Genomic DNA, 27,696 nt, shown 5'->3' with positions numbered 1-27,696 from the left:
GAGCTGGCCGAGCCTCCCAGCGCCGCCGCTCTCGGGGTTCCCGGGACCGGACTTTAGTCTGAACCCCAGCCGCAGCTCCCGCAACCTCTCCAGGAACGGAGGAGCCAGCGGCCGCGGCCAGCCAAAGGGGAAGAAGGGGACGAGCCCAGTTGCACACGCCCCCTAGCCCTTCTGGACTCCGCCCCCGCGCAGTCCGGCAGGCTGGGAGGTGCGGACCGAGGGCGGCAGCGGAGGACACAGAGCCCTACCCGCGGGCGCACTACGTGACCCCGCCTCCAGCGTGACCCCGCCTCTACGTCAGGGCGCTCCGCCCGGTTCGGGCCGACGGGCGCGCAGGCGCACTTCCAGACTTGTTTTGACAGCTTCGGGCAGCCGGGGATGGGCAGGAGCAGGTGTCGCGAGAGTTGGCTGCAAGCCTCCTGGTGCGGCTGGAACTATGGCGAGCTCCGGGATCCAGGCGGAACAGGAGCCGCTCTTGGGCGACCGTACACCCGGAAGCAGGTCAGCGGATGCGGGTAGAAGGACCCCTTGCCCTCTCGCGCAGTTGAGTTTGGCTCGTTTCCCGGCGTCAGCCGCACGGGGCAGAACTCTCTCTGCAGACTACGAGAGGAGTGCCCCGGCGCGGTAGCCCGAGGCTGGTCGTTGCAGCCGGCGAGATTCGCTCCGGATCGAGGAATTAGGGGCTTGGGCCGCGGGGGCGGTCAGCCGGTGGGTTCGCGTGAAGGTGTGAGAGAAACCCCTTCTGCCTCTGACTTTCACTGCAGCACATCATGTAGCAGCCGAGCCAATGTATTCATTTGCCCATAAAACTGATCACTTTCCAGTTCACAAAAGTTCCAAAATGATGGTTTCAATCGATACTTGAAGATAACTGTGTTAGTACTGCCTGCCTAGGTAACCTGTTAACTTGTTGATATTTTATTAGTAGGTAAGACTGCTAAAAACGGGCTCACCTTTTTCCAGTGTCGAATGTACAAATAAAGACTAATTTCCACGCTGCTCAAATCTCTCTGCTTGTACACACGCACACACACCTCCTTGTTAAAGTATCCAAAAGTAGGTTGCAGACATTATGACACTTTCTCCCAAGTACTTTACTGCAGCATGCATAGTCCAAGAACAAAGGCCTTCTATTACACAACTCCAATCACTGTTACTAGAAATACAATACTAATTCAAGAATATTTTGCATTATATGGTCTATACTCACGGGTTTTTTTTTAAAGATTTTAATTTTATTTATTATTTTAATTTGCTATAAGGCACATGCACTCATCAGAGAGAGAGAGAGAGTGAGAACACAAACCTCCACGTCCAGGACTCGGACTGCAGTTGGAGATGGGAAGGAAGTCCAGTGCCTTAACCATCACACCACCTGCTGACCCCAGTCTACTCAAGTTTTTCCACTGGTTTCTAAACTGTACTTTACATCCTTTTTTTAAAAAAGAATTATTTTTAATTTTAAGTTTATTTATTCCATTTTATTTTTTTAATTTGACCAGAGAAGGACAGAGTGTGTGTGAGAGAGAATGAGAGCGAGAAAGTGAGAAAGCCAATTGCCAGGTCTGGGACTCGAACTGTGGTCGGCCATGTGAGAGTCTAGCACTGTTAAACACCATGCCACCTACCGGCCCCTGTATTTTACATCCTTTTTAAAAAAAGAAACAAGAAAGGAGAGTCAATCACTTTTTTTTTTTTATTTTATTTTATAGAATTATTTATTTATTTATTCATTCATTTCTTTTTATTTGACCAGAGAGAGACAGAGAGAGAGAGAGAGGGAAAAGGAGAAAGCAAGCCACCAGTTCAAGGACTCAAACCATGGTCAGCCATATGGGAGTGTCCAGCACCTTAACCACCATGCCACCTGCTGGTCCCAGTAAATCACTGTTTATGCATTGTTATGTCTTTTTAGGCTCTCTCAACATAATACTATCCTCTGACCTATCTATGTTCTTGTTAACATTGACTCTTTTGAGTCCATTTTTTCTACAGGAGATCTTACATTCTGGATTTGTGGACTGTTTCTTTCTGAATAGATCCTAGTTAAACATTTTTGCAGAAGTGTCACATGGGTTATATTGAGAATATCCCAGTATAATATATAGGAGGTGAAAGTTGCCATGCCATGGTTCGAGTCCCAGACCTGGCGACTTAAAACTCACAACAGGCACGTGTGTGTACATGCTCAAAATCCCGAGAGGATAACGAAGGAGAAGGGATTGCAGCATGGCTGTCCCCCCTGGGGAGTGATTTCTTGCTTTCTCTCTCTCTCTCTCTTTCTCTCTCTGGTGAGCGCATGTTCCCTGTAGCCAAAATTGCTCTTAAATGAAAAAAAGAAAAGTTTTCTTTTTTCTTTTTACATTTTTATTTTACTTCTTTCATGAGAGAGGGAGATATGTACCTTTGATAGGGTCTTGCTATGTGGTCAACCTCCCCTGAACCTCTTAGCCAGCAGGATCACAGGCAAGCACTGGTGCTGGGTTCAGGTCAACCTGTGATCCAAACCTGGATCGCCCATGTGGCTCCAGTATGGTGTAGCACAACTTTGCACCTGTATTACTTCTAACTGATTTTCAATCAAGTTGAAGTCAGTGAAGCAGGTGATTTTGTGACATTTTAAAAACAATGAAGTAATGTATTGAGACTTCTCAGTCCCTTGGCTTAGATAATATCCAAGCAAAATAATTATTTGACCAATTCCAGGCTGCTTTTAATGATATGTTGTTTTGTTTATGTTTTTGTCTTCTCTAGAAAGCACATGCACTTACCAGAACGAGACACAGAAAGAGGGAGAGGGGAACACGTGCCCTCGGTGGGGCATGATCATGCTGCAGTCCCTTCTCTGTTCTTCAGTTTGTCAGAATTTGGGCACACATGCACACAGATCCTGTGTGTTTTTCTAGCTGCCAAAGCCAGGAGTCAACAATACAGTCAGTCATGTGGGATCCAACTGCGTTAACTGTTAGGCCACAGGGCTAGCCCAATGATAGCTCTTATTATGTGATTTAACTTTTGATTTCTGATCTCCAGAAAATAAAACAAATTTACTAAAAATGTAATACTAATCCAGTCTCCTAAAGTCAAGTGAATATGCTCTCATCAAGTAGAGCATGTCGTAATGATGACAGTAATTACCTTTTCATTCTTAGTAGCAGCGCATTCCATGTGTCAACATCAAATTTTTGTAGCTAGTTTATCTTTTCATAGTTTATTCATTTTGTTAGTTTAACAGTTTTCAGTAGTCTTAATACGTTTGAGAATCTCCAAAATAGTAAAATAACTGCTTTGTGAAAAAATTATTCTTACTTTGCTAGAGGGTATGTGTGTGTTCACAGAGAAAGAGAGAGAAAGTGAGAAAGCACACCCCTCCACCACCACCATGGGAGATGTTCATGCCACAGTCCTTTCTCTTCCATTTCTTCTTTGGGGATTTTGAGCACTCATGCCTACATTTCCAGTCTGTTTTTCACACTGCCATATCTGGGGTTCAAACCACACAGTCTACCATGTGAGATCTTGCTGCCTTAACCACCAGGCTACCAACTGGCCCACATTTTAGCTTTTTAACCTGCTTTGGGTCTCCTATGTTTCTGTGTACCATGATGCATAAATACAATCCATAGAAATTAAAAAATTTGCCAGTCATAGATAAATGAATATAGCAAAAACCAACATTACTAAATTCTTCCTCTCTCAAATAATTTTCATGAATTCAGGACAGTGAAAGTAAAACTGTTAATACATAAAGTTAATACTGCAGGGGGTCGGCAGGTGGCATGGTGGTTAAAGGTGCTGGGTTCCCACATGGTTGACGATGGTTTGGATCCTTGACCTGGTGGCTTGCTTTCTCACTTATTTTCTCTCTCTCTCTGTCTGTCTGTCTCTCTCTCCCCCTCTCTGGTCAAACTGAAATAAACAAATAAATAAAGTTTAAAAAATTCTCTAAAAAAATACTGCAATAAATTTATACTACTTGAATTTTCTTCTTTACACTCAGAGAATGGGACATTATAGAAACTGAAGAGCATTACAAGAGCCGATGGAGATCTATTAGAATCCTTTACCTTACAATGTTTATCAGCAGTGTAGGTAAGTATTAGAAATTATACATAAATTTAAGAATTCAGATAAGTGTCGTATTTTAACCTCATTTAATTTATAAAATTCTTTCATTGTGCTAAAGATGCATAACAAAATTTACCATCTTATCATTTGTAAGTTCAATGCTATGAAGTACCAGGGGCTTTTAAAAAGTTTATTGGGAAATTGTGCACATATGCCCAGTGTGTTTTTCTTTTTTTATGATTTATTTTATTTTATTTTATTTATTCTTATTACTTTAATTTAGCCAGAGAGAGGGAAAGTGAGAAAACAAGCTGCCAGGTCCAGGACTCAAACCATGGTTGGCCACATGGGAGTCCAATGCCTTAACCACCATACCACCTGCTGCCAAGCCCAGTGTATTTTCCAAGCCACTAGGTCCAGGACTCAACCTCCTGTTGACTATTGTGAATAGTACTGTTCTGGACGTGGGTGTGAAAATTCCTTTGTAAGATCATGCTTTCAGTTCTTCTGGGTGTACACGCGAGTGAAGTTGCTGGACCATATGATGGTTTTAGTTTTAATTTCTGGAGGAACTGTTATACTGTTTTCTGTAGCAGCTACACCATGTTACATTCCTATTGACAGGCAGGGTTCCAATTTTCCACATCATGTCCAGTACTTATTTTCTGTTGCTCTGATAGTGCCCATCTTAGTGGATATGAGAGGATACCTCAGAATGGTTCTGATTTGCATTTCCTTAATGATTAGTGATGTTGAGCATCTTTTCATGTGTCTATGACCATTTGTGTATCTTTGGAGAAGTATGGGCTTTTTTTAAAAGAATTATTTATTTTAATTTTATTTGTTATTATTATTGTATCTTTATTTGATCAGAGAGAGACCGAGACAGAGGGAGAGAGAGAAGGAAAGTGAGAGAGCAAACTGCCAGGACCAGCACTCGAACCGCACTTGGCCATGTGGCAGTCCAGCGCCTTAACCACCAAGCCATCTGCTGAAGTATAGTGGCCTGAGGTGATCTTTGAAACTGGTTCGCTATTCACTTGACCCAGAGAACTCCACAAAGTCATGCAAGTCAAGAGGTTCAAATCTTTGTGTTCACTTTAAGAACACTCGTGGGACCAGCAGTTAGCGTAATGGCTGTGTCGCTGGACTCCCATGTGGTCGACCGCGGTTCGCGTCCTGGACCTGGTGGCTTAAAACTCATGCTGGGCACATGTGCGTGCGTGCCCAGGATCCCGGGAGGAGAATGGAGGAGAGGGGATTGTGGAGAGGCCATCCCCCCTGGGGGGTGATTTCTCGCTTTCTGTCTGTCTGGCGAGCGCACACACTATAACAAAAACCTCTCCAAAAAAAAATAGAACACTCGTGAAACTGCCCAGGCCATCGAGGGTATGCATATATGAAAAGCCACCAAGTATCTGAAAGATGTCACTTCACAGAAGCAGTGTGTGCCATTCTGTCATTACAATGGTGGAGTTGGTAGATGTGCCCAGGCTAAACAGTGGGCTAGACACAAGGTCAGTGACTCAAAGAGTGATTTTTGCTGCACCTGCTTACACACGTGGAGAGTAATGCTGAACTTAAGGGGTTAGATGTAGACTCTCTGGACATTGAGCAAAACACATTCAGGTGAACAAGGCACCCAAGATGTGCCGTCGTACGTACAGAGCTCATGGGCAGATTAACCCATATATGAGCTCCCCCTGCCACATCGAGATGATCCTCACTGAAAAGGAGCAAATTGTTCCTAAACCGGAAGAGGAAGTCACACAGAAGAAAAAGATATCCCAGAAGAAGAAACAAAAACTTATGGCATGGGAATAAATTCAGCATAAAATAAATGTAGATAAAAGTTAAAGGGAAAAAAAATAATAATAAATAAAATTAAATAATTCTTTGAAAGAAAGAAAAATAGGCCTTATTGGCATAGTGGTTATGGCACTGGACTCCCACATGGCTGACCGCAGTTCAAATTCCAGCCCTGGCAGCTTGAAAATCATTCTAGGCAGCATACGTGTGTGCACCCTAAATCCCAGGATGAGAATGGAGGAGAAGGGATTGAGGTATAGCCATCCCCCGGGCAGTGATTTCTCACTCTCTCTCTCCCTATCTCCCTCTGTCTCCCCATAGAGCACACATGCCCTATGGCAGAAATATTCAAAAAAAAAATAATAGGCCTTATTAAAAAATAGGCCTTATAAAATTTCTATTGGATATGCCTAACATTTAAAATTTACAAATACGATTGGAGTTTATTATTACAGTTCTAGAGCAGTGAAAGCCAGCGGAAATAATCCTGGTTCTAATCCTGGCCACTGTCCCCTTTAGATGACTATTTTCCTTTCCAGTCTTCCCTACATTCAATCAGTCTTTCTCAAATAACATAGGCTAGGAGCCTGGCACTTCCTGTCTTACAAAGTGGCCATTCCTCTGTTCATTTCTGCTATAAACACTCAACAAAGCTTTCAATCATTTCCATTTACAGTAAAAGCACGTGAGTGAGAAGAAATTTGTTCTCTGCTTTTGTGGTATTAATTATGGTCAGGGACTATAACTATATGTTCTTTTCAAACTTTTAATATTTATTTTCCTTTGGATAATGAAAAATCTCTTAGCTTGATATAAAATAGACATTTGTCTGCATAAATTTGTAGGTCTAGAATTCTATTTTTAATATCCATGATGTAGTTTATGAAATTATATCTGTAATTGTGATTAAATTATTATAAAATAAATAACCAAGTTTTCCTCTTCACAGGATTTTCTATTGTGATAATCTCTATATGGCCATATCTCCAAAAGGTTTGTACACTTCAATTCTGTTTTAAAAATATATTTATTTAATTTATTACTATTATTATTATTATTTTAAGTTTGCTATAGGGCACATCTGCTCACCAGAGAGAGAGAGAGAGAGAGAGAGAGAGAGAAAGTGAGAGCGCAAACCACCAGGTCCAAGACTTGAACTAGTCAGCCATGTGCGAGTCCAGCACCTTAACCACACCACCACCTGTGGTGCCCTCAGTTCTTCTAAGTAAGTGTAGTAGTAGTAACTTATATAGTTTAGCACGTTCTAGAGCATCTCTTTGCTAGTCTTTGGTTTAATCTTGAATAACTTGAGAAAATAGTTCCTTGCAAGAGGCTTAGAAGTAAGGTGGTCATATGCTTTACTGTGCAATCAGAACACTCTGATGTGAAAATACGTTTACAGCCAGTCCCAGGCAAATGTAGATACGTGGTCACCAACTTAAAACATTCTGTCACTACCACCCCCCAATAAAAAGGAAACTAAACTAGACATAATCTGAATTCCCAAAATGTACAGTTGTGCCTGTGTAATGATTTTATACTTTTTTATAGAGTTAATTTGGGTTATGAGGGACCTAATGAAAAGGATAATTAATAAATGTTTTGGGTGCTGTGATTACTAGAAGGGGAAGAGTGGGTGACAGGAAGATGTAACCTTGGAAGGTACCTTGACATAAATTGATCATCAAGTCCTGTAAATTCTGTCTTAAGTCTCCGGGAATGAACTTAGTACAATCAGTGTGTAAACTGGCTATGTGATTTGTCTATAATAGTATTTCACTTAAGGTTCTTAAAGACTTGCTCTGTATTTTCTAACCTCCTAGTCACTTCTTAACTTGGTATTATCTGATTAACTCTTCTGCTACTCTGAAATTGCTCCTGTTAAGATCTCCAATGAGTGGGACCAGCAGATGGCGTAGTGGTTATGTTGCTTCCACGTGGCCGACCACAGTTTCAGGTCCTGGACTTGGTAGCTTCAAGGTCATGCCGGGTGCATGTGCGTGCATGCTCAAGATCCCAGGAGGAGAATGGAGAAGAGGGATTGTGGCATATCCATCCCCCCTGGTGGGTGATTTCTCACTTTCCTTCTCACTGTCTCTGTCTCTCTCTCTAGTGCACTCACCCTAAGGCAAAAACAAAACAAAACCTCTAAAAAAAAAAAAAAAAGATCTCCAATGACTTAGTTGCTGATCAATAGATACATTTCAGTGCTTATTTTAGGTCTGGATAGCTTTGACATTGTGTCTTGTCCCCTACTTCCTAAACCAGCTCTTATCTTCCATGACATTTCTCTGTCCTAGCATTCCTTTTAGCTCTAACTACTTAAATTCTTTTGTAAATTCTTTTTTATCATCTTGTTCCTTATGTGGGGGTTTTCGCCAGTGCTAATGTACATGTGTGTGTATTTTAGACTAGATCTTAACTCTTGGCCCATATTATGAAGATATAAAGCCAACAATTTATGAAACATTTACTTGGATGAATGCAGGCTCTTCAGATGTTTATACGTTTTTCTTCTTGTTTGTTTTTCTAGTATGCTTTTCTCTCCTCCATTATTCCTTCTCTCTCCTCGCCTTCCTCGCTCCTTCCTCACTATCTTTTATTATTCTTCAGGGCTTTGCTCTAATGCCACCTCCTCTCAAAAACTATCTGTGAAAGCTTTTCTATTTTTATATCCCTTTGTGTTTACAGAGTTTACTTAACTCTCCTTCTAAAATATTAGGATGGTGAAACAGTTTCAACAAAAATACCAGACATATTTGATAAATATTTAGTGATTAAAAATGATATCTGTGATATATTAAGTATTGACTTTTTTAAAACAATTTTTTTGCCATAGGGTACATATGCTTGCCAGAGAGATAGACAGAGATAGAGACACAGAGAGAGGAAGTGAGAAATAACCTCCTGGGGAGGATGGCTACACCGCAATCCCTTCTCCTCCATTCTCCCCTTGGGATCCTGGGCACGCACGCACACATGCCCAGTGTGAGTTTAAGCCACCGGGTCTGGCACTCAAACCACAGTCAACTACATGGTAGTCCAGCGACATAGCCATTATACCATCCATTGGTCCCTATCTGTTGTGATTCTCAAGCTGCCAGGTTCAGCACTTGGACCACAGAAAAAGTGAGAGAACACCCACCAGAGGCAATGACTACATTGTAATTCCTTCTCCATTCTCCTCTTTTCCAAGCTGCCTGATCTGGGACAGGAACTACACAGTTTGCCAGATGGGATCTAGCCACCTCAACCACCATGCCACCTGGCTGGCCCACACTGACATCATCTTTGAATTTTTATAACTACCTTGTGGAGTGTTTATTGTCCCTCCTGTTAGACAGGTGAAGAATTTGGGCTCAGAGAAGAGAGGTAGCTTGCCCAAGGTCATGCAAGAAAATGGCAGAAGCCTATCTGAAATGAAAACCTGATTCTTAACCACAGTTTTATGTGACCTACTACCTTAAATGTTTTTCATTCTTAATTTAAGGCTACTAGCACTTTATGATAGTATGTTGTCAAATACTACTTAGCTTAAAGACTACCTGTGAAAAAGAAAACCTACCCAAACCCTCTTCTCCACTCCTCTAAAATACCCGCCCCCACACACACACAGTAAATACCCTGTCAAAAAGGAGTTTGGTGCTACTATGAATCTTACTTCCTGGTGCTGATTGACAGATAGGCATCAGTCAAGTGATGTCGTGCTGCCCAGAGGTAGCCGTAATATTCATAAAGACTCACATTGTCAAAACCAAGATTTTGAATGATAGGTTATTCCTAGGGAGTACTGGGAATACTTATGCATGAGGTAAAGTAATAAAACGTGGTAATAAGCTGACACAGTAATTAAAGAAAATAATAGGAAATACTGTTTTTATATAGTTTGTATATACCGACATAGTTCTAAGCACTGTACATGTGTAGGCTCAAATAATATATTTTTTTTGGAGAGGTTTTTGCTATAGGGCACATGCGCTCGCCAGACAGAGAAAGACAGAGAGATAGAAAGCAGGAAATCACCCCCCAGGGGGGATGGCCACGCCGCAATCCCTTCTCCTCCATTCTCCTCTCGGGATCTTGGGCATGTACACACACATGCCCGGCATGAGTTTAAGCCACCGGGTCCGGGACTCGAACTGCAGTTGACTACGTGGGAGTCCAGCTACATAGCCATTACGCTAACTGCTGGTCCCAAATAATTCTTTTTTTAAAAATTATTTAATTTTATTTATTCATTTATTTTAATTTGACCAAAGAAAGAGAGAAAGAGCAAAAGTAAGCCACCAGGCCCAGGACTTGAACCGTGGTCTGCCATGTGGGAGTGTCCAGCGCCTTAACCACCATGCCACTTGCTAATTCTTTTTTTTTTTTTTTTTTTTTGAAGAGGTTTTTGCTATAGGTGCATGCGCTCGCCAGACAGAGAGAGAGAGAGAGACAGAAAGAGAGAAATCACCCCCCAGGTGGGATGGCCACGCCGCAATCCCTTTTCTTCCATTCTCCTCTTGGGACCTTGGGCATGCATGCAAACGCGCCCGGCGTGAGTTTTAAGCCACTGGGTCCAGGACATGAACCACGGTCGACTACGTGGGAGTCCAGCAACATAGCCATTATGCTAATTGCTGGTCTCCCCCTCAAATAATTCTTATAACAACCCTACAAAGTTATCCCCATTTGGCAGATGAAGAATTAAAACATGCTACTTATTTTCCAAGCTAATCAGATTTTTTTTTTTTTTAATTGCTAGGAGGCACACGTGCTCACCAGAGCAGACAGACAGGGAGGCAGAGAGAAGAGAGGAGAAGGAAAGGGAGAAAGCACCTCCCAGTGGGACATAACCACGCTATAATTCCTTCTCCATTTCTCCATCCTGTTGGATTTTCAGCACGCACACACACATGCCCAGCACGTTTTTCAAGCCGCCAGAGTAGGGACTTGAGCCAGCCGTTGGCCATGAGGATGTGGCTCCCTTAACTACCATGCCCACAGGGATGGCCTTACAGGCGAGGATTTTTCAGAACCAGACAAGTAGAACCTGGCTGGGGAAATCCTTGATGGCAGGAACTGTGTTTGCTCATGTTTGTATTCCTATTGCCTAGCACAATTTTTGTTGTTGTTGTTGTTATAGAGAAGGCTTCAGTGCGTCTTAATAGAATGCATAAGTAATCATCTGTAAGTAAATAGTTGAGGAAGCTTGGAACACCACAGTCATATCTAAGTTCCCATAGCAAAGCATTGATGCTTCTAGAATTCTGACTTTGTCAATATTGTTATGTTTGGAAATTCAGTATCAAGCACTTTGGGGTTTTATTTTTGTTTCTATTTTAATTTTTATTTATTTATTTTTAATAAGAGAAAGGGGGAGGGTTAAAAAAAGGTGGACTTAGTTTTGACAGGGTCTCACTGCTTCATGATTCTGTTACCCCAGCCTCTCAGCTAGCTATGATAACAGTTATGAGCCACCATACCCAGCCTCTTTAGGTTGATCTGAACTGTATTTATAAGAATTAAAAAGCAGTTCATATTAGTTATGACAATATTACTATATATACTATATACAGTGTATGACTTTTTTTAGTAAGACTGAACAGGAGCTTAAATATAATTGTTTTTTTGAAGAGGTTTTTGCTATAGGTGCATGCGCTCGCCAGACAGAGAGAGAGAGAGAGACAGAAAGAGAGAAATCACCCCCCAGGTGGGATGGCCACGCCGCAATCCCTTTTCTTCCATTCTCCTCTTGGGACCTTGGGCATGCATGCAAACGCGCCCGGCGTGAGTTTTAAGCCACTGGGTCCAGGACATGAACCACGGTCGACTACGTGGGAGTCCAGCAACATAGCCATTATGCTAATTGCTGGTCTCCCCCTCAAATAATTCTTATAACAACCCTACAAAGTTATCCCCATTTGGCAGATGAAGAATTAAAACATGCTACTTATTTTCCAAGCTAATCAGATTTTTTTTTTTTTTAATTGCTAGGAGGCACACGTGCTCACCAGAGCAGACAGACAGGGAGGCAGAGAGAAGAGAGGAGAAGGAAAGGGAGAAAGCACCTCCCAGTGGGACATAACCACGCTATAATTCCTTCTCCATTTCTCCATCCTGTTGGATTTTCAGCACGCACACACACATGCCCAGCACGTTTTTCAAGCCGCCAGAGTAGGGACTTGAGCCAGCCGTTGGCCATGAGGATGTGGCTCCCTTAACTACCATGCCCACAGGGATGGCCTTACAGGCGAGGATTTTTCAGAACCAGACAAGTAGAACCTGGCTGGGGAAATCCTTGATGGCAGGAACTGTGTTTGCTCATGTTTGTATTCCTATTGCCTAGCACAATTTTTGTTGTTGTTGTTGTTATAGAGAAGGCTTCAGTGCGTCTTAATAGAATGCATAAGTAATCATCTGTAAGTAAATAGTTGAGGAAGCTTGGAACACCACAGTCATATCTAAGTTCCCATAGCAAAGCATTGATGCTTCTAGAATTCTGACTTTGTCAATATTGTTATGTTTGGAAATTCAGTATCAAGCACTTTGGGGTTTTATTTTTGTTTCTATTTTAATTTTTATTTATTTATTTTTAATAAGAGAAAGGGGGAGGGTTAAAAAAAGGTGGACTTAGTTTTGACAGGGTCTCACTGCTTCATGATTCTGTTACCCCAGCCTCTCAGCTAGCTATGATAACAGTTATGAGCCACCATACCCAGCCTCTTTAGGTTGATCTGAACTGTATTTATAAGAATTAAAAAGCAGTTCATATTAGTTATGACAATATTACTATATATACTATATACAGTGTATGACTTTTTTTAGTAAGTTTTTTTTTTATACTTTTTTTTTTTTTGGAGAAATTTTTGCTATAGGGTGTGTGTGCTCACCAGAAAGACAGAGAGAGACAGAAAGCAAGAAATCACCCCCTGCAATTCCTTCTCCTCCATTCTCCTCTCAGGATCTTGGGCATGCACACACACACACCCCCGACATGAGTTTAAGCCACTGGGTCCGGGACTCGAACTGTGGTTGACTACATGGGAGTCCAGCGACATAGCCATTACACCAACTGCTGGTCCCTTCAGTAAGATCTTTTATGAACCCAAAATTTGTATAATCATTCTAAAAGATGAAGCTTCTCAAGAATTTTTTCTTGCATACAGTGAATTGTTAATACATTTCATTTATTATCAGAAGTTTGAATCCTTTCCTGTAAGTAATATTGTTATAAAAACCTATGTGTTAGGGTTGTTATTTTTTTCTTTATAGAACATTGTACATGGTCAGACAGATGGATTTAGATTTTAAACTTTCCTTGGCTAACACTTCTTAAAACACTGTTTTGTTTTGTTTTTCCTGCAGATTGACCAGACAGCTGATGCAAGTTTTTTGGGCTGGGTTATCGCTTCATATAGTCTTGGCCAAATGGTAGCTTCACTTCTGTTTGGTTTATGGTCTAATTATAGACCAAGAAAAGAACCTCTTATTGTCTCCATCTTCATTTCGGTGGTAGCCAACTGCCTCTATGCATATGTCCACCTCCCGGCCTCTCATAATAAGTACTACATGCTGATCGCGCGTGCCTTGGTGGGCTTTGGAGCAGGTAAGATGTTTGTGCGTGTGCGTTGGGCTGAGTCACATGCCCAGTCAGCCTGACGTTTACGGCCCTCTCTCACCTGGCTTCACTGCCTCTTGATCTCATCTCCCACATGTCCACGTACACATTTCTCATTGCGGCAGCCTAATCTTTTCTGCCATTTTGCCTTTGCTCATAATGTTCCCACTACCTATGGTTTCTGTCAGCTGTGTCCATCATTCTCTGTCCTTCAACGCTGAGTTCAAGTTCCGCATCTTTCAGAAACCTTCTTAGGCTACACTGCCCCTTAACAGATCTCTTTTCTGACATGTTTCTGGCACTTACTTATAGTCTTGCACTGTTTTCATCCTCTCCTACAAACCAGGTGGTAATTTTTTTGAAAGAATTATTTTTTTTATTATTACTTTTTAAAATTTATTTTTATAATAGTTTTTTTTAATATTCGGCAACCCTAGCAGCATCTCTTGAACAGTTATTCTGTTCAAATGCTCAATAAAATTTTTGAATTAAAGTGTTAGTTGGCAGTTTTTCTTTTTTTTTTCCTCTTATAGGACTGTACATACAGAATTTGTGAAACCTTTTGTTTGTTTGTTTGAGAGAGAAATTTTTGCTATAGGGCATGCATACTCTCCAGAGAGAGAGACATAAAGCAAGAAATCACTCCCCAGTGGTATGGCCACTCCACGGTACCTTCTCCTCCATTCTTCTTGTGGGATTTTGCACACACATGCATATGTACCTGACATGAGTTTTAAGCCTCCAGATCCAGGACTCCGTGGTTGGCCATGTGGGAATCCAGTGATGTAATCATTATGCCATTTGCTGGTCCTATGAAACCTTTCTTTTAAAAATAGTTGCAGCTGGGACGAGCAGATGGCATAACACTTATACACTTATGTCACTAGACTCCCTAGTCAACCACCATTCAAGTTCTGGACCTGGCAGCTTGAAAATCACTCTGGGTGCATGTGCATGTGTGCCTAAAGTCCCGAGAGGAGAATGGATTGCTGTGTGGCCATCCCCCCGGGGGGAATTTCTCACTTTCTGCCTCTCTCTCTCTCTCCAGTAAGCACACATGCCCTACAACAAAAGTCTGTCTTAGAAAAAAAAAGTTGTAGCAATCAGTAGTGTTCCATTTTCTTATTGGTTTCTTGGTATTTAATAATAAGAAAGTTTGATATTCTTATAGTATAATTTTTCATTCATTTAAGTATGTAATTGTTTTTATATTACTTCAAATACCATGTTTAATTGATGCATTTGCTTAATTAAAATATGTTACATGTTTTGTATGGTCATAAATAAGAAGCAGCAACCTTATGAGAAGACTTTAAAGAGTTCATGGAAAAATGGAATTAAAGTACAAGTTAATGTGGTACAAAGATTTTTAAATCCATGCATTGTTTTTTCATAATATATCTTTTCCATCTACTATTTGAAGAATCCCTCATACTGTTGACCACTATTTCTTCTTCTGCATAAAGCCAAATTAAGTTGGATTTTATAACATGAAGAATATTTTCTTTTCCTTTGGATTATTGTCTTTTTTAGGAAATGTAGCAGTTGTCAGATCATATGTTGCTGGTGCTACTTCCCTTCAGGAGAGAACCAGTTCCATGGCAAATATAAGTGCATGTCAAGCATTAGGTTTTATTCTAGGTCCAGGTAGGTGTTCTTCACTTGTCATTACTTGAATTTGAATTGGGAAAACTTTTCAGGTTGAATGTTAAATGAAATTGAAGTATTAAAACCCCCCAGTGGGCCTAGCAGGTGGTGTGGTGTTAAGGATGCTTGACTCCCACATGGCTGACTACAGTTTAAGTCCCAGACCTGTGGCTTGCTTTCTCACTCTCTCTCTCTCTCTCACTCTGTCCCTCTCTGGTCAAATTAAAATATATAAATAAAATAATTAAAAAAAAAAAAAGACCTGCTAGCTGGGGGTTGGCAGGGGGGGTGGGGGTTAAAAGGAAGTCCTGGACCTGGTGGCTTCCCTTCTCTCTCTCTCTCCCCGCCCCCACCTCCATCCTTCTCTGGTCAAATTAAAATAAATAAAATAATTCTTTAAAAAACCCTCCTACCTGAAGGGGAAGGGAGAGAAACTAATTTTTTTTTTTTAAGAGAGATTATATGTGCTCACTGGAGACAGAGACAGACAGAGAGAAAGCAAGCAAGAAATCACCCCCTACCCAGGATGGATGGCCACGCCACAGTCCCGTCTCCTCCATTCTCCTCTAGGGGTCTTGGTCACACATGCAACATGTGTCCAGCATGAGTTTATGTCACCAGGTCCAGGACTCGAACCATAGTCAACTTTGTGGGAGTTCAGCGATGTGACTATTATGCTATCTGTTGGTCCCAAAGTTAACATTCTTCAATCTAGCAGTGAGGTTAGGCTTCTTTGAACCTGACACTAACCCTCTGCATTAAGTGCTTTAGTCCATTTTCACAGATGAGGAATAAATTGTCCTAAGTCACTCAGACAGTAATGGGAAATCTGAGGTTGAAACCTGTGTCTGACTCTGTCAAACAATCATTTAGCTTGACATTTCTGCAAAAATTAAATTTTTTCTGTTTATTAAAAATAAAATTTTTACAAAACAAAAAGAAAAAACCAAAATTATTTCTACTGAAGGATTTGACAAAAACTATAAACAGTTCTTTACTCTTTAATCCTTTGCCCATTCCTTGAACACTTTACTGAGGTCAAAGAAAATGAGAGTTTTTATGGGGCCGTGGTAGTGAAGGTGGCTTGATCCATGTGACTGACTACAGTTTGACTCCTGGTCGTGTTTGCTCGAAAAACTTGCCAGGCACATGTGTGCATGCACGCCCAAAAATCCCATGAGGAAAATGTAGAAAAGGGTTTGTGACATGACCATCCCCACTGGGAGTGCTTTCTAAGTCTTACTGTCTTCTTCTGAAACTTTCATCCTTTTAAAAGTATTTTAAAAATGAGATTTAATACTTCCTTAATGAAAATTAATTTTCTCCTAAGTGAATAATGAAAAATTAGTCTTTTTTTTTTTGCCTAGAATAACAATGAAAAAAGCATGTATTGATTGACATTTTAAATATTGCAGTTATGAATACTATCAGCTTCAAACCAACCCAGTACCACCATCAGTTTCCATAACTTTCTTCTATTGTCCAAAAAAAAAAAAAAAAGGGCTCACCAGAAGAAACTCTTAATGCATCATTCAACAAAATCTAGTATTTCAGTTTAGTATTCTGGAACAAACATAAGAGTTAAATCTTGGACCAGCTGGTGGTGGGACCAACTTGGTGGCATGGTGGTTAATGTAGCTGGATCCCACATGGCTGACCCTGCAGTTCACATCCTGGACCCAGCAGCCTGAGAAACCCTCCGGGTGTGTGTATATCCTCCCGACAAGAGAAATGAGAAGAAAGGATTGCAGCATGGCCATCTCCCATGGGGGATTCTTTCTTATTTTCTCTTTTTCTCTCCTTTTCTCTTTCTCTCTGGCAAGTGGACATACTTTCTAGCAAATTGAAGAAATAAAAAGAGAAGAAAAGAAGAATGGAATTTTAAAAAACATTTAATTATTTCATTTATTTATTGTTTGTTTATTTATTTAAATTTAACCAGAGAGGAACAGAATGAGAGAGAGAGAGAGAAAGTGAGAAAGCAAGCCACCAGTTTCAGGACTCGAACCACAGTCGGCCATGTGGGAGTCCAGTGCCCTTACCCACCACACCACCTACCAGCCCCGAACAATTGAATCTTATCACCATACTGTAAAATACATGAAGATATGGTCTGGGTCTTTTTTATTAATATTTACCACCCTCTGTATCTGGCATTCAGTACCTGCTGTAGAGTTCTCGTTAAATATTATTGACCACCTTAAAAGCATTAAAAAAAAATTGCCAGAGGGCATGTACATTTGCTGGTGAGGAAAAAGAGAGAAGGGAGAGAGAGCAAAAGTGCATCCCCCCATGGAGCACGGTCATGGCCGCAATCCTCTCTCTCTCCCTCTCCTTTGGGATTTGGGTATGCACGTATGCATGTACATGCACGCTGTGTGTACCTCAAGCGGCTGGGTGCTGGACTCAAACTGTGCTGTCAGCTGTGTGGGATTCAGCTGCTTAATCCACCAGGCCATGGGCTGGCCCAAGCTTTTTTTTTTTGAGAGAAATGTCTGTTATAGAGAGAAATCTCCCCCCCGCCGGAGGTGGGGGGGCATGACCACACTGCAATCCCTCCTCCTCTCAGGATTTTGGGCACACTCGCACATGTACCTGCCTTGAGTTTCAAGCCACTGGGTCCAGGACTCAAACCATGGTCGACCATGTGGGAGTCAGTGCCCTAACCACCATGCAACCTACTTGCCCCCAGCCCAAGCTTTTTATTACTTTTCTTTTTTAGTTTTGTTATAAGGCATGTACCCTCTTCAAAGAGAGATTGGAAGAAAGGGAAAGTGAGAAATCCTTCTCCAGAGGGGATGGCGACGCCGTAATCCCTTCTCTTCCATTCTCCTCCCAGGATTTTGGGCACACTCGTACATGCACACCTGATCTGAGACTCAAACCATGCCGTCAGCCATATGGGATCCAGCTACCTTAACCTCCATGTCACCAGCTGGCCTGCATTTTATTTTTCTGTATTTTAAGGCTTACTTATACCCTGAAAGAGAAAGAACTGGGGAAAGGGAAGGAGACAGACATTTCTGACAGGGTCCTCAGACCTTACTCCTTATCTCAGCCCTGTAGTCAGCCAGGATAACAACTGATCCTCTGGAATGCAAACCTGGATCTTCCCATATGGCCACCAGCACCACATAGCGGTGCCTGCCCCACCTGTGCCCCTGAGGCTAGACCGAAAGCATTTTAAAGAATTCCTCATTTGGGCCATCAGGTAGCATAGTAAGTATCTTTAATAGGTTTTTAGACTCTGCTGCTCATCTAATTTATCCGTGGTACATTTTATTTTAATAAGTTTTTCAGACTTGCTTTGTGCTCATTGGAGAAAAGGGCGTGACATGGGATCTGATTAAGCTGCAGATAAACATGTATACCGCACCTGTTCTACTTGGCGCCCTCCTGGGAGTTTTAAATATTATTCTGATCTTTACTATATTAAGGTAATTAAACAGAAATTATAAAACTATTTTTGCAGATGGTGACATTTAATAACTTTTGTCATTGTTACAGGATAATTATCTTTCTGAAGTTTCTTTTTGGTTTTTGAAGTCTATAGTTGTGCTCATTTATTTGATCATCTAAAGCATGTACTACTGACCACTGAAATAATAGACAGCCTGATAAATGAGAACAGATCATGAGGAAGATTAGGATTTGGTCTTGATTCACTAACTGTATGTTTCTATGAAAGCAACCATTTTTAAAGAGATTTTTAACTATAGGGTATGTGCACTCACCAGAGACACAGAGACAGAGAGAGAGAGAGAAAGAGAGAAATAACCCTTCATGGGCGTGGCCACACCACAGTCCCTTCTCCTTTCTCCTCTAGAGATTTTGGGCATGCATGTATACCTGGTGTGAATTTCAAGCCACTGGGTCGGGGACGTCCAGCACTGTAACTACTATGCCACTGCTGGCCCCAAAAGCAACATTTTAAGTAGACTAATGATTTAGTATCAATCCTAAATATAAGTTATTTGTATATATTGTATCTTATCTTCTGTAGTTTATAATACATTGTATTTCTTTAGAGTGATTTATCTAGTATTCTGAAAATACGTATAACTAATATTTTAAAATCACTGAAGAGCTTCAAATACTAAGATTTGTGCATGATTTTTGATGAATTGCCTTATTTTTTTCATTTTATGTAAGAGTTGTATTGTCTGTCTTTTTAAGTTTATTATTTATATCTCTCATTAGCAATAACTGCATTACTTGGAAGCCTGTAAAATGAACTATTTCAGAATGTAAAATCAAAGAATGCTAGTAATTAATTTCAGCCATTTGTCTACTATACACAGTATTTCATAGAGACAATATTTCTGTTTTTCTTTCTAAGAGAACATCGTGTGGATGACTCAGGACGACAGTGTAAAAATATTAATTTTGAAGAAGGTACTATTAACCTATTTTACTAAATTACTATAACATTATCAAAGTCTTCCCAATGATTCTGTCTGGTATTTACTTGGATTTTGCTTCTGAAGACAGTACAGTGGGTGATCAGGGAAGATCTTCAGGATGCCCAGTTAAATTCACATAACATTTAGTGTAAGTATGTCACACCCACTTAAATTTGGATTTCAGATAAGCAGCAAATAATTTTTTTTAGTATAAATATGATCCAAATATTCTATGGTACATTCATATACTTAGATTTTAAATATTACATAGAACATACACAGAGGCTCCAGCTGAGTTCCACCTGGAACCTGAGGCGGCCAAATAAAAAAAAAAAAGAACATACTTATACTAACAGCTATAAATTGTTTACCTCAAATTTAAACTGGGTATCCCTTAAAAATTTTGATTTTTATTGACTAAGTCTGGCATTCTAGTGAGATGATGAGAATCTCCGTTTATTACAAGCTCCCATGTGAGTTGGTGCAGCTGTTCACTGCCGTAGCCAGTAGCCGGATGTGGCTATTTAAATGGGAGTTTTATTTAAGAAACTGTTTCCAGTCACAGGGCCACATTTCCACTTATCATTTCTGGTATAAGATAATAGAATGGATGCATTATCTCCTGGGCAGAAAATTCACTTTATTTTAAAATGCTATTTAAAAAGGATTTGTTATATAAATTCTGTTACTTTTAGAAGTAATTCTGTTACAACTTTGAAGCCTAAAAATGATTTTAAGTGTTTATTCATAGGATTTGCTACATACGGTTTCTATAATATTTTCATCTTGTAAGAAAAATTAGATGTATAGGTAATATGCATTTTCTCTGATTTATCTGTAGCAACTACAGAAGTTCAGCTTCCCCAAGGGAATATTGATCAAGTTGCTGTGGTAGCCACCAATATTCTGTTTTTTGTGGTTCTATTTATCTTTGCCCTTTTTGAAACGTAAGTTTTACTCTGTCTTTATTTAAATCAGATTGTGCTTTGACCAGTATTTCTTAATGCTGTGTTAACTGTGCATGTCGTATAGATGTTATCAAAAACTTTATGTAGGTATTTTTTTAAAAGGGTTTTATCTCTGTCCATATTTTTGTTTTTTAATTTGCTATGGGGTACGTGCACCTGCAACCCCTTCTCCTCCATTCTCCTCTCAGGATTTGGGGCACACACCCACATGCACCTGATGTGATTTTTCTTCAATCTGTTGGGTCTGAGACTCAAACCAGGCATTCGACCTTGTGGGATCCAGTGCTTTAACCATCCTGCCCCCTACTGGCCCTGTCTATATCTTACTGTCTTAGCTTCCTTATGAGGGAATCTGTTTCACTAGTCTTTCCCTTTTTCATCTGAGTTTTGTAATACAGTTATAAAACTTTAATTAGTGTTATGATTTAATCACCCCTGAATTGTATGTATACCTCCCTGCTAATGTATACAAGGTGCAGTCATTTGTTTTTGTTTTTTATTTTTTTTGAGAGTTTTTTTCACTATAGGGCGCGTGCTCTCGTAGGACAGACAGAGAGAGAGACAGAGAGACAGAAAGTGAGAAATCACTCCCCAGGGGGGATGGTCACGCCGTAATCCCTTCTCCTCCATTCTCCTCTCAGGATCTTGGGCATGCACGCACACACGCCCGGCGTGAGTTCTAAGCCACCAGGTCCAGGACGTGAACCATGGTCAACTACGTGGGAATCCAGCGACATAGCCATTACGCTAACTGCTGGTTCCCCAGTCATTTGTTTTTGAGAGATTTTTGCTGTAGGGTGTGTGCACTCACTGGAGAGACAAAAAGACATAAAGTGAGAAATCACCCCCAGGCGGGATAGCCACGCCATAATCCCTTCTCCTCCATTCTCCTCTCAGGATCCTGGGCACATATACATATGCACCCAGCATGAGTTTTCTTTACTTTCCTTTTCTTTTTAAAGAATTATTATTTTATTAAACTTTATCTAGATCAGAGAAGGACAGAGCAAGAGAGAAAGGGAAAGTGAGAAAGCAAGCCGCCTGGTCCAGGACTAGAACTGCAGTTGACCATGTGGGATTCCAGTGCCCCCAACCACCATGCCACCTGCTGGCTCCCCAGCATGAGTTTTAAGTTGCAGGGTCCAGGACTCAAACCATGGTCAAATATGTAGGAGTCCAATGATGTAACCATTACACTGTTTGCTGTTCCCTAGTCTGGTATTTTTGACTATTTAATCTCTGTCCCTGGAAATAACCTAATACATTACAAAATATCTGCCTTGTTTAGAATTCATTGACTCTTATGTATCATATGGATCCCTTATTTTTTAAATTCTTTTCCATTAAATTATAAAAATAGTACATTCTTGTAAAAATTCCAAACACTGAATGTAAACAAATTTAAATTAAAAAAAAAAATCCAAACACTGCAACTATTTTTCCTCAACCACTCGTTTCCAAGAAGGTAACCCCTGCTAATACTTCAAGTAGTTTCTATTTTAACTATTTTATTTTTTTCTTTTACATTTTTAAAATTTCATTTTCTTTTATACATTCAGTCACATTACTTAGCTAACAAAGTGAATATTTTTCAACAAGTAGTTTCTATTTTTTAAACATTGTTTTCTATTCAGCTGTAAGAATATGTATATGTGTGTGTTCAACTCAAATTGACTGTGTGATATTATCACTCAACAACTTGGTTTATTCATTTATCAACACATTAGGATGTTTTTATGTCAGAACATTTAGATTTTCTTTTTTTTTTTTAAGAAATTTTTGCCTTAGGGTATGTGCGCTTCCCAGAGAGAGAGAGACAGAAATGGTGAGAGGGAGTGAGAAATCATCTTCCCTTCCCCTGGTGGATGGCCAAGCCACAATCCCTTCTCCATTCTCCTCCTGGGATATTGGGCACTCATACACACACGCCCAGCATGATCTTCAAGCCACTGGGTCCAGGACTTCCACGTTCAACCTGGTGGAAGTTCAGTGACATAACTGCTATGCTATCTGATGGCCCCATGTACATTTTCTTGATGTTTTTATTTTCAAAGTTACTGAGACATATGACAGTTTTAATTCATTTAATTTTTTTGGTGGTATTTTTTTATTGTGGTAAAATATTTTAACATAGAATTGACCATTTTCACAAAAATATTTATTTAATTTTGTTATATTTTTTTATTGTGGTAAAATATAGTAACATAGAAATGACTATTTTCACAAAAATATTTATTTAATTTTGTTATATTTTTTCTTAATTTGTCAAGAGAAGGAGAGAGAAAGTCTTTTCCATTAAATTATAAAAATAGTACATTCTTGTAAAAATTCCAAACACTGAATGTAAACAAATTTAAATTAAAAAAAAAAATCCAAACACTGCAACTATTTTTCCTCAACCACTCGTTTCCAAGAAGGTAACCCCTGCTAATACTTCAAGTAGTTTCTATTTTAACTATTTTATTTTTTTCTTTTACATTTTTAAAATTTCATTTTCTTTTATACATTCAGTCACATTACTTAGCTAACAAAGTGAATATTTTTCAACAAGTAGTTTCTATTTTTTAAACATTGTTTTCTATTCAGCTGTAAGAATATGTATATGTGTGTGTTCAACTCAAATTGACTGTGTGATATTATCACTCAACAACTTGGTTTATTCATTTATCAACACATTAGGATGTTTTTATGTCAGAACATTTAGATTTTCTTTTTTTTTTTTAAGAAATTTTTGCCTTAGGGTATGTGCGCTTCCCAGAGAGAGAGAGACAGAAATGGTGAGAGGGAGTGAGAAATCATCTTCCCTTCCCCTGGTGGATGGCCAAGCCACAATCCCTTCTCCATTCTCCTCCTGGGATATTGGGCACTCATACACACACGCCCAGCATGATCTTCAAGCCACTGGGTCCAGGACTTCCACGTTCAACCTGGTGGAAGTTCAGTGACATAACTGCTATGCTATCTGATGGCCCCATGTACATTTTCTTGATGTTTTTATTTTCAAAGTTACTGAGACATATGACAGTTTTAATTCATTTAATTTTTTTGGTGGTATTTTTTTATTGTGGTAAAATATAGTAACAGAATTGACCATTTTCACAAAAATATTTATTTAATTTTGTTATATTTTTTCTTAATTTGTCAAGAGAAGGAGAGAGAAAGCAAGAAAGTGAGAGAGCAAGCCACCAGATCTGAGACGCAAATTGTGCTTCGCCATGTGAGAGTCCAGCACCTTAACCACCACGCCACCTGTCAGTCCCCATTTTCACAATTTTTAAAGTGTTCAAGTCAGTGGCAGTAACTACAGTCCCAGTGTAATATAGCCATGAACACTGTCCTTTTCCAGAACCCTTTTAGTGTCTCAAACAGAATCCTCATTCATCAAATAACACTCTAGCCCCTCGACCCAACCCGTGGTAATTCATGTTCTACCTTCTGTCTATGCCTGTCATAGGTGACTCATGTAAGTTGAATCATAAAATATTTTCCTGTCGTGTCAGCCTTATTTCATTTAGCATGATTTCAAAGTTCATTATGTTGTAACATGTATCATATTTCATAACATTTGGTTTGTCCATTTACCTATTGATAGACACTTTTTAAAAATCTTTTCACTATTGTAAATAATGCTGTTATGAACATTCATATAGTAGTATCTGACTCTCTCCTTTCAGTTCTTTTGAGTATATTTCTAGAAGTGGGGTCTCTGGATCAGATGGCAAGTCTATGTTTAACGTCTACACTAGTTCATCTAATTTAAAAGTTTAAGTGGTGGTGGTGGTCTTTTAAAAAAATGTTTTGAATATAAATTCTATATCATCGTTAACAGAAGGATGTAGAATGTAAGAAATGAAGCTTGACAGGGAAGGAGTCATATAAAGGAAGAGAAACATTCAGAGGTGGGGAAAATTTATACAAAGGTGGGGATAGAATAGTTGGAGGAAAAGAAGAAAATCCAATAGGTTCTGATAACGTAACAATAGTAACAGTACTACCAATTTGAAAACAGATCAATTTAAACCAAAATATAGCCATGATTATTTTATTTGTTAAGTTGGAATGATGGGAATTGTGTTGGTTGATTTCTTTTTCTATTTTTCAGACTTTTGGCACTGTGGCTATATTACTTATATAATTGAAATAAATATTAAAAAATAAAAAGATGAGGGCCAGGTGGCATGGTGGTTAAGTCACTGGACTCCCACATGGCTGATCACAATCATAAAATATTTTCCTGTCGTGTCAGCCTTATTTCATTTAGCATGATTTCAAAGTTCATTATGTTGTAACATGTATCATATTTCATAACATTTGGTTTGTCCATTTACCTATTGATAGACACTTTTTAAAAATCTTTTCACTATTGTAAATAATGCTGTTATGAACATTCATATAGTAGTATCTGACTCTCTCCTTTCAGTTCTTTTGAGTATATTTCTAGAAGTGGGGTCTCTGGATCAGATGGCAAGTCTATGTTTAACGTCTACACTAGTTCATCTAATTTAAAAGTTTAAGTGGTGGTGGTGGTCTTTTAAAAAAATGTTTTGAATATAAATTCTATATCATCGTTAACAGAAGGATGTAGAATGTAAGAAATGAAGCTTGACAGGGAAGGAGTCATATAAAGGAAGAGAAACATTCAGAGGTGGGGAAAATTTATACAAAGGTGGGGATAGAATAGTTGGAGGAAAAGAAGAAAATCCAATAGGTTCTGATAACGTAACAATAGTAACAGTACTACCAATTTGAAAACAGATCAATTTAAACCAAAATATAGCCATGATTATTTTATTTGTTAAGTTGGAATGATGGGAATTGTGTTGGTTGATTTCTTTTTCTATTTTTCAGACTTTTGGCACTGTGGCTATATTACTTATATAATTGAAATAAATATTAAAAAATAAAAAGATGAGGGCCAGGTGGCATGGTGGTTAAGTCACTGGACTCCCACATGGCTGATCACAGTTTGAGCCCTGGACCTGGCAGCTTGGTTTTTCACACACACCCCTCCTCCCTTCACCTCTCCGTTTCTCTCTAGTGTACGCATGTGTCTATAACAAATTATAAATAAATAAATAAATTACAAAAATAAGAAGATGAATAAGCAAACTTAGTAGCTGTATTTGTCAACAAACAAAATATCTAAAAATGTATTCAGATTTTTGCTAGTGCAGGTCTGGTGTCATTGTTCAAAGGGATGTAAAGTCTTAAATGTGTAGGTATCACTATTAAAGCTTACAATTTATTTTAAGTGATGATCACTATGACTTAAATAAAATAAGAGTAATTCCTCTTTTATTTTTCTTAGTATCATTACTCCATTAACAATGGATATGTATGGCTGGACTCAGGAACAAGCTGTGCTGTATAATGGAGTAATACTTGCTTCTCTTGGAGTTGAGGCAATTGCTGTTTTCATGGGGGTTAAATTTCTTTCAAAAAAGTAAGTTATGTGGTTTTTTTTTTTAAGTCTAATCTTAAAGTGAAAGAGTTAATAACACAAAAGAATGTACTAGGAAAATAATGTAGAACTTTTCTCTCATGTATTTTTAAAAATAATTTCTTTTCCTTTTCTTTCTCTCTCTCATTCTCACTCTTTCTCTCCCCTTCCTTCCTTCCTTCCTTCCTTCCTTCCTTCCTTCCTTCCTTCCTTTTCTTTCTCCGAGAGGGACAGAGAGAGAGAGAGAGAGAGAGAAAGTGAGAAAACAAGCCATCAGGTCTGGGATTCGAACTGTGGTCCACCATGTGGGAGTCTAGTGCCCTTAGCCCCATTCTCCCATTATATGTTAATTATAGTCCTTGTAAGTTTGCAGACAGATTTAAAATTAAAAAGTATATTCCTAGGGCTGGTTCCATAGCCTAGTAGTCAAAGGAACCAGATCCCACATGTCCAACCATGGTTTAGAGTCCTGGTTCTGGTAGCTTGAAAACATGCTGGACATGTGCGTGCTCCCGATCCTGAAAGGATGGCGAAATGAGAAGTGATTGCAGCGTGACCATATCCCATTAGGGGGTCCTTTCTCTGTTTCTCTCTCTGGCAAGTGTACGAGCACTCTGGAAATTAAAAAAAAAGAAGAAAAGTATATTCTGTAGCCTATGGCATTTCTTTGATAAAGAAAATATCTTACAAAATTGCCCCCTAATGTATCTTTTGCATATTATGTTTCAAAATGTATAGTATTCAAAATGTATATTTCATAAAAATTCTCCTGCTATGTCATAATATATGTTACATAACAAAAAAGATTCACTGGTTAAGTTTGGAAAATTCTGCTTAAGGTTACCAAACTCGGGACCAGCAGATGGCATAATGGTTATGTCACTGAACTCCCATGTAGTCAACTGCAGTTTGAGTCCTGGACCCAGCGCCTTAAAACTCATGCCAGACGTGTGTGCATGTGTGCCCAAAATCCTGAGAGGAGAATGGAGAAGGGACTGCAGCATGGCCATCCCTCCTAGGGGGTGATTTCTTGCTTTCTGTCCCTCTGTCTTTGTCATGCTGGCAAGCACATGTGCCCTATAGCAAAAATCTCTCTTAAAAAAAGATTACCAAACTTATACTATTACTCCTAAGTTATACACATACACACACTATGTCATCATCATGTTGAACACAATGTGTAGCATTTCTCAAAGTTATTCGACCACCGAAAGCATTTTTTACATAATTTTGTAAATGTACAAATGTACTTTGGGAGAAATAATTTGTATAAAATTTAGTCATATCATGTAAGATGGGACATTAATTGATGAATTTAGATAGTTCTGATGATTAATTATTCTTTTTTAAAGTAATTACTTTATTTAATTTTATTTATTTATTTTAATTTGACCAGAGCAGGAGAGAAATGGTAAATTGTAGGTCAGTTGGAAAGATCTGAACCCTGTGGTATTCTGAGGGTGATGGGAAACCTTGTTTTTTTGGAAGTTTTTGCATTAGGGCGTATGCACTCACTGGAGAGAGAGCGGGACAGAGACAGTGAGAGGGAACGGGAGATTCACAGGGAGGGGGAAATGGCCACACCGCAAGCAATCTCTTCGCTGGCCATGTTGTAATCCCATCTCTTCCATTCCCTCCCGGGATCTTGGGTACACGCTCACATGCGCCCGGCATGAGTTTCAAGCTACCGGGTCCAGGACTTGAACTGAGGTCAGCCATGTGGGAGTCCAGCTATGTAACTGCTATGCCATCTGCTGG

General features: G+C 39.5%; 1 protein-coding gene across 1 annotated transcript in view; it reads left to right on the top strand.

Annotated features, from left to right (window-relative positions):
* Nucleotides 1–355: 355 nt before the first annotated feature.
* Nucleotides 356–27,696, top strand: part of MFSD8 (major facilitator superfamily domain containing 8) — a 30,783-nt gene continuing 3,442 nt past the window's right edge. The window contains exons 1-9 of the mRNA XM_006153145.3: nucleotides 356–501; nucleotides 4,001–4,092; nucleotides 6,827–6,870; nucleotides 13,228–13,468; nucleotides 15,014–15,127; nucleotides 18,420–18,564; nucleotides 19,467–19,522; nucleotides 20,372–20,477; nucleotides 25,807–25,941. Coding sequence (XP_006153207.1) covers nucleotides 437–501; nucleotides 4,001–4,092; nucleotides 6,827–6,870; nucleotides 13,228–13,468; nucleotides 15,014–15,127; nucleotides 18,420–18,564; nucleotides 19,467–19,522; nucleotides 20,372–20,477; nucleotides 25,807–25,941 — 998 coding nt within the window. The 5' untranslated portion in view covers nucleotides 356–436. The remainder of the gene's footprint in view (nucleotides 502–4,000; nucleotides 4,093–6,826; nucleotides 6,871–13,227; nucleotides 13,469–15,013; nucleotides 15,128–18,419; nucleotides 18,565–19,466; nucleotides 19,523–20,371; nucleotides 20,478–25,806; nucleotides 25,942–27,696) is intronic.

Source organism: Tupaia chinensis, unplaced genomic scaffold (genome assembly GCF_000334495.1).
Source record: "Tupaia chinensis unplaced genomic scaffold, TupChi_1.0 Scaffold000362_1, whole genome shotgun sequence".
NCBI classification, from domain to species: Eukaryota; Metazoa; Chordata; class Mammalia; order Scandentia; family Tupaiidae; genus Tupaia; species Tupaia belangeri.
This window is presented reverse-complemented; position numbering and strand designations above follow the sequence as displayed.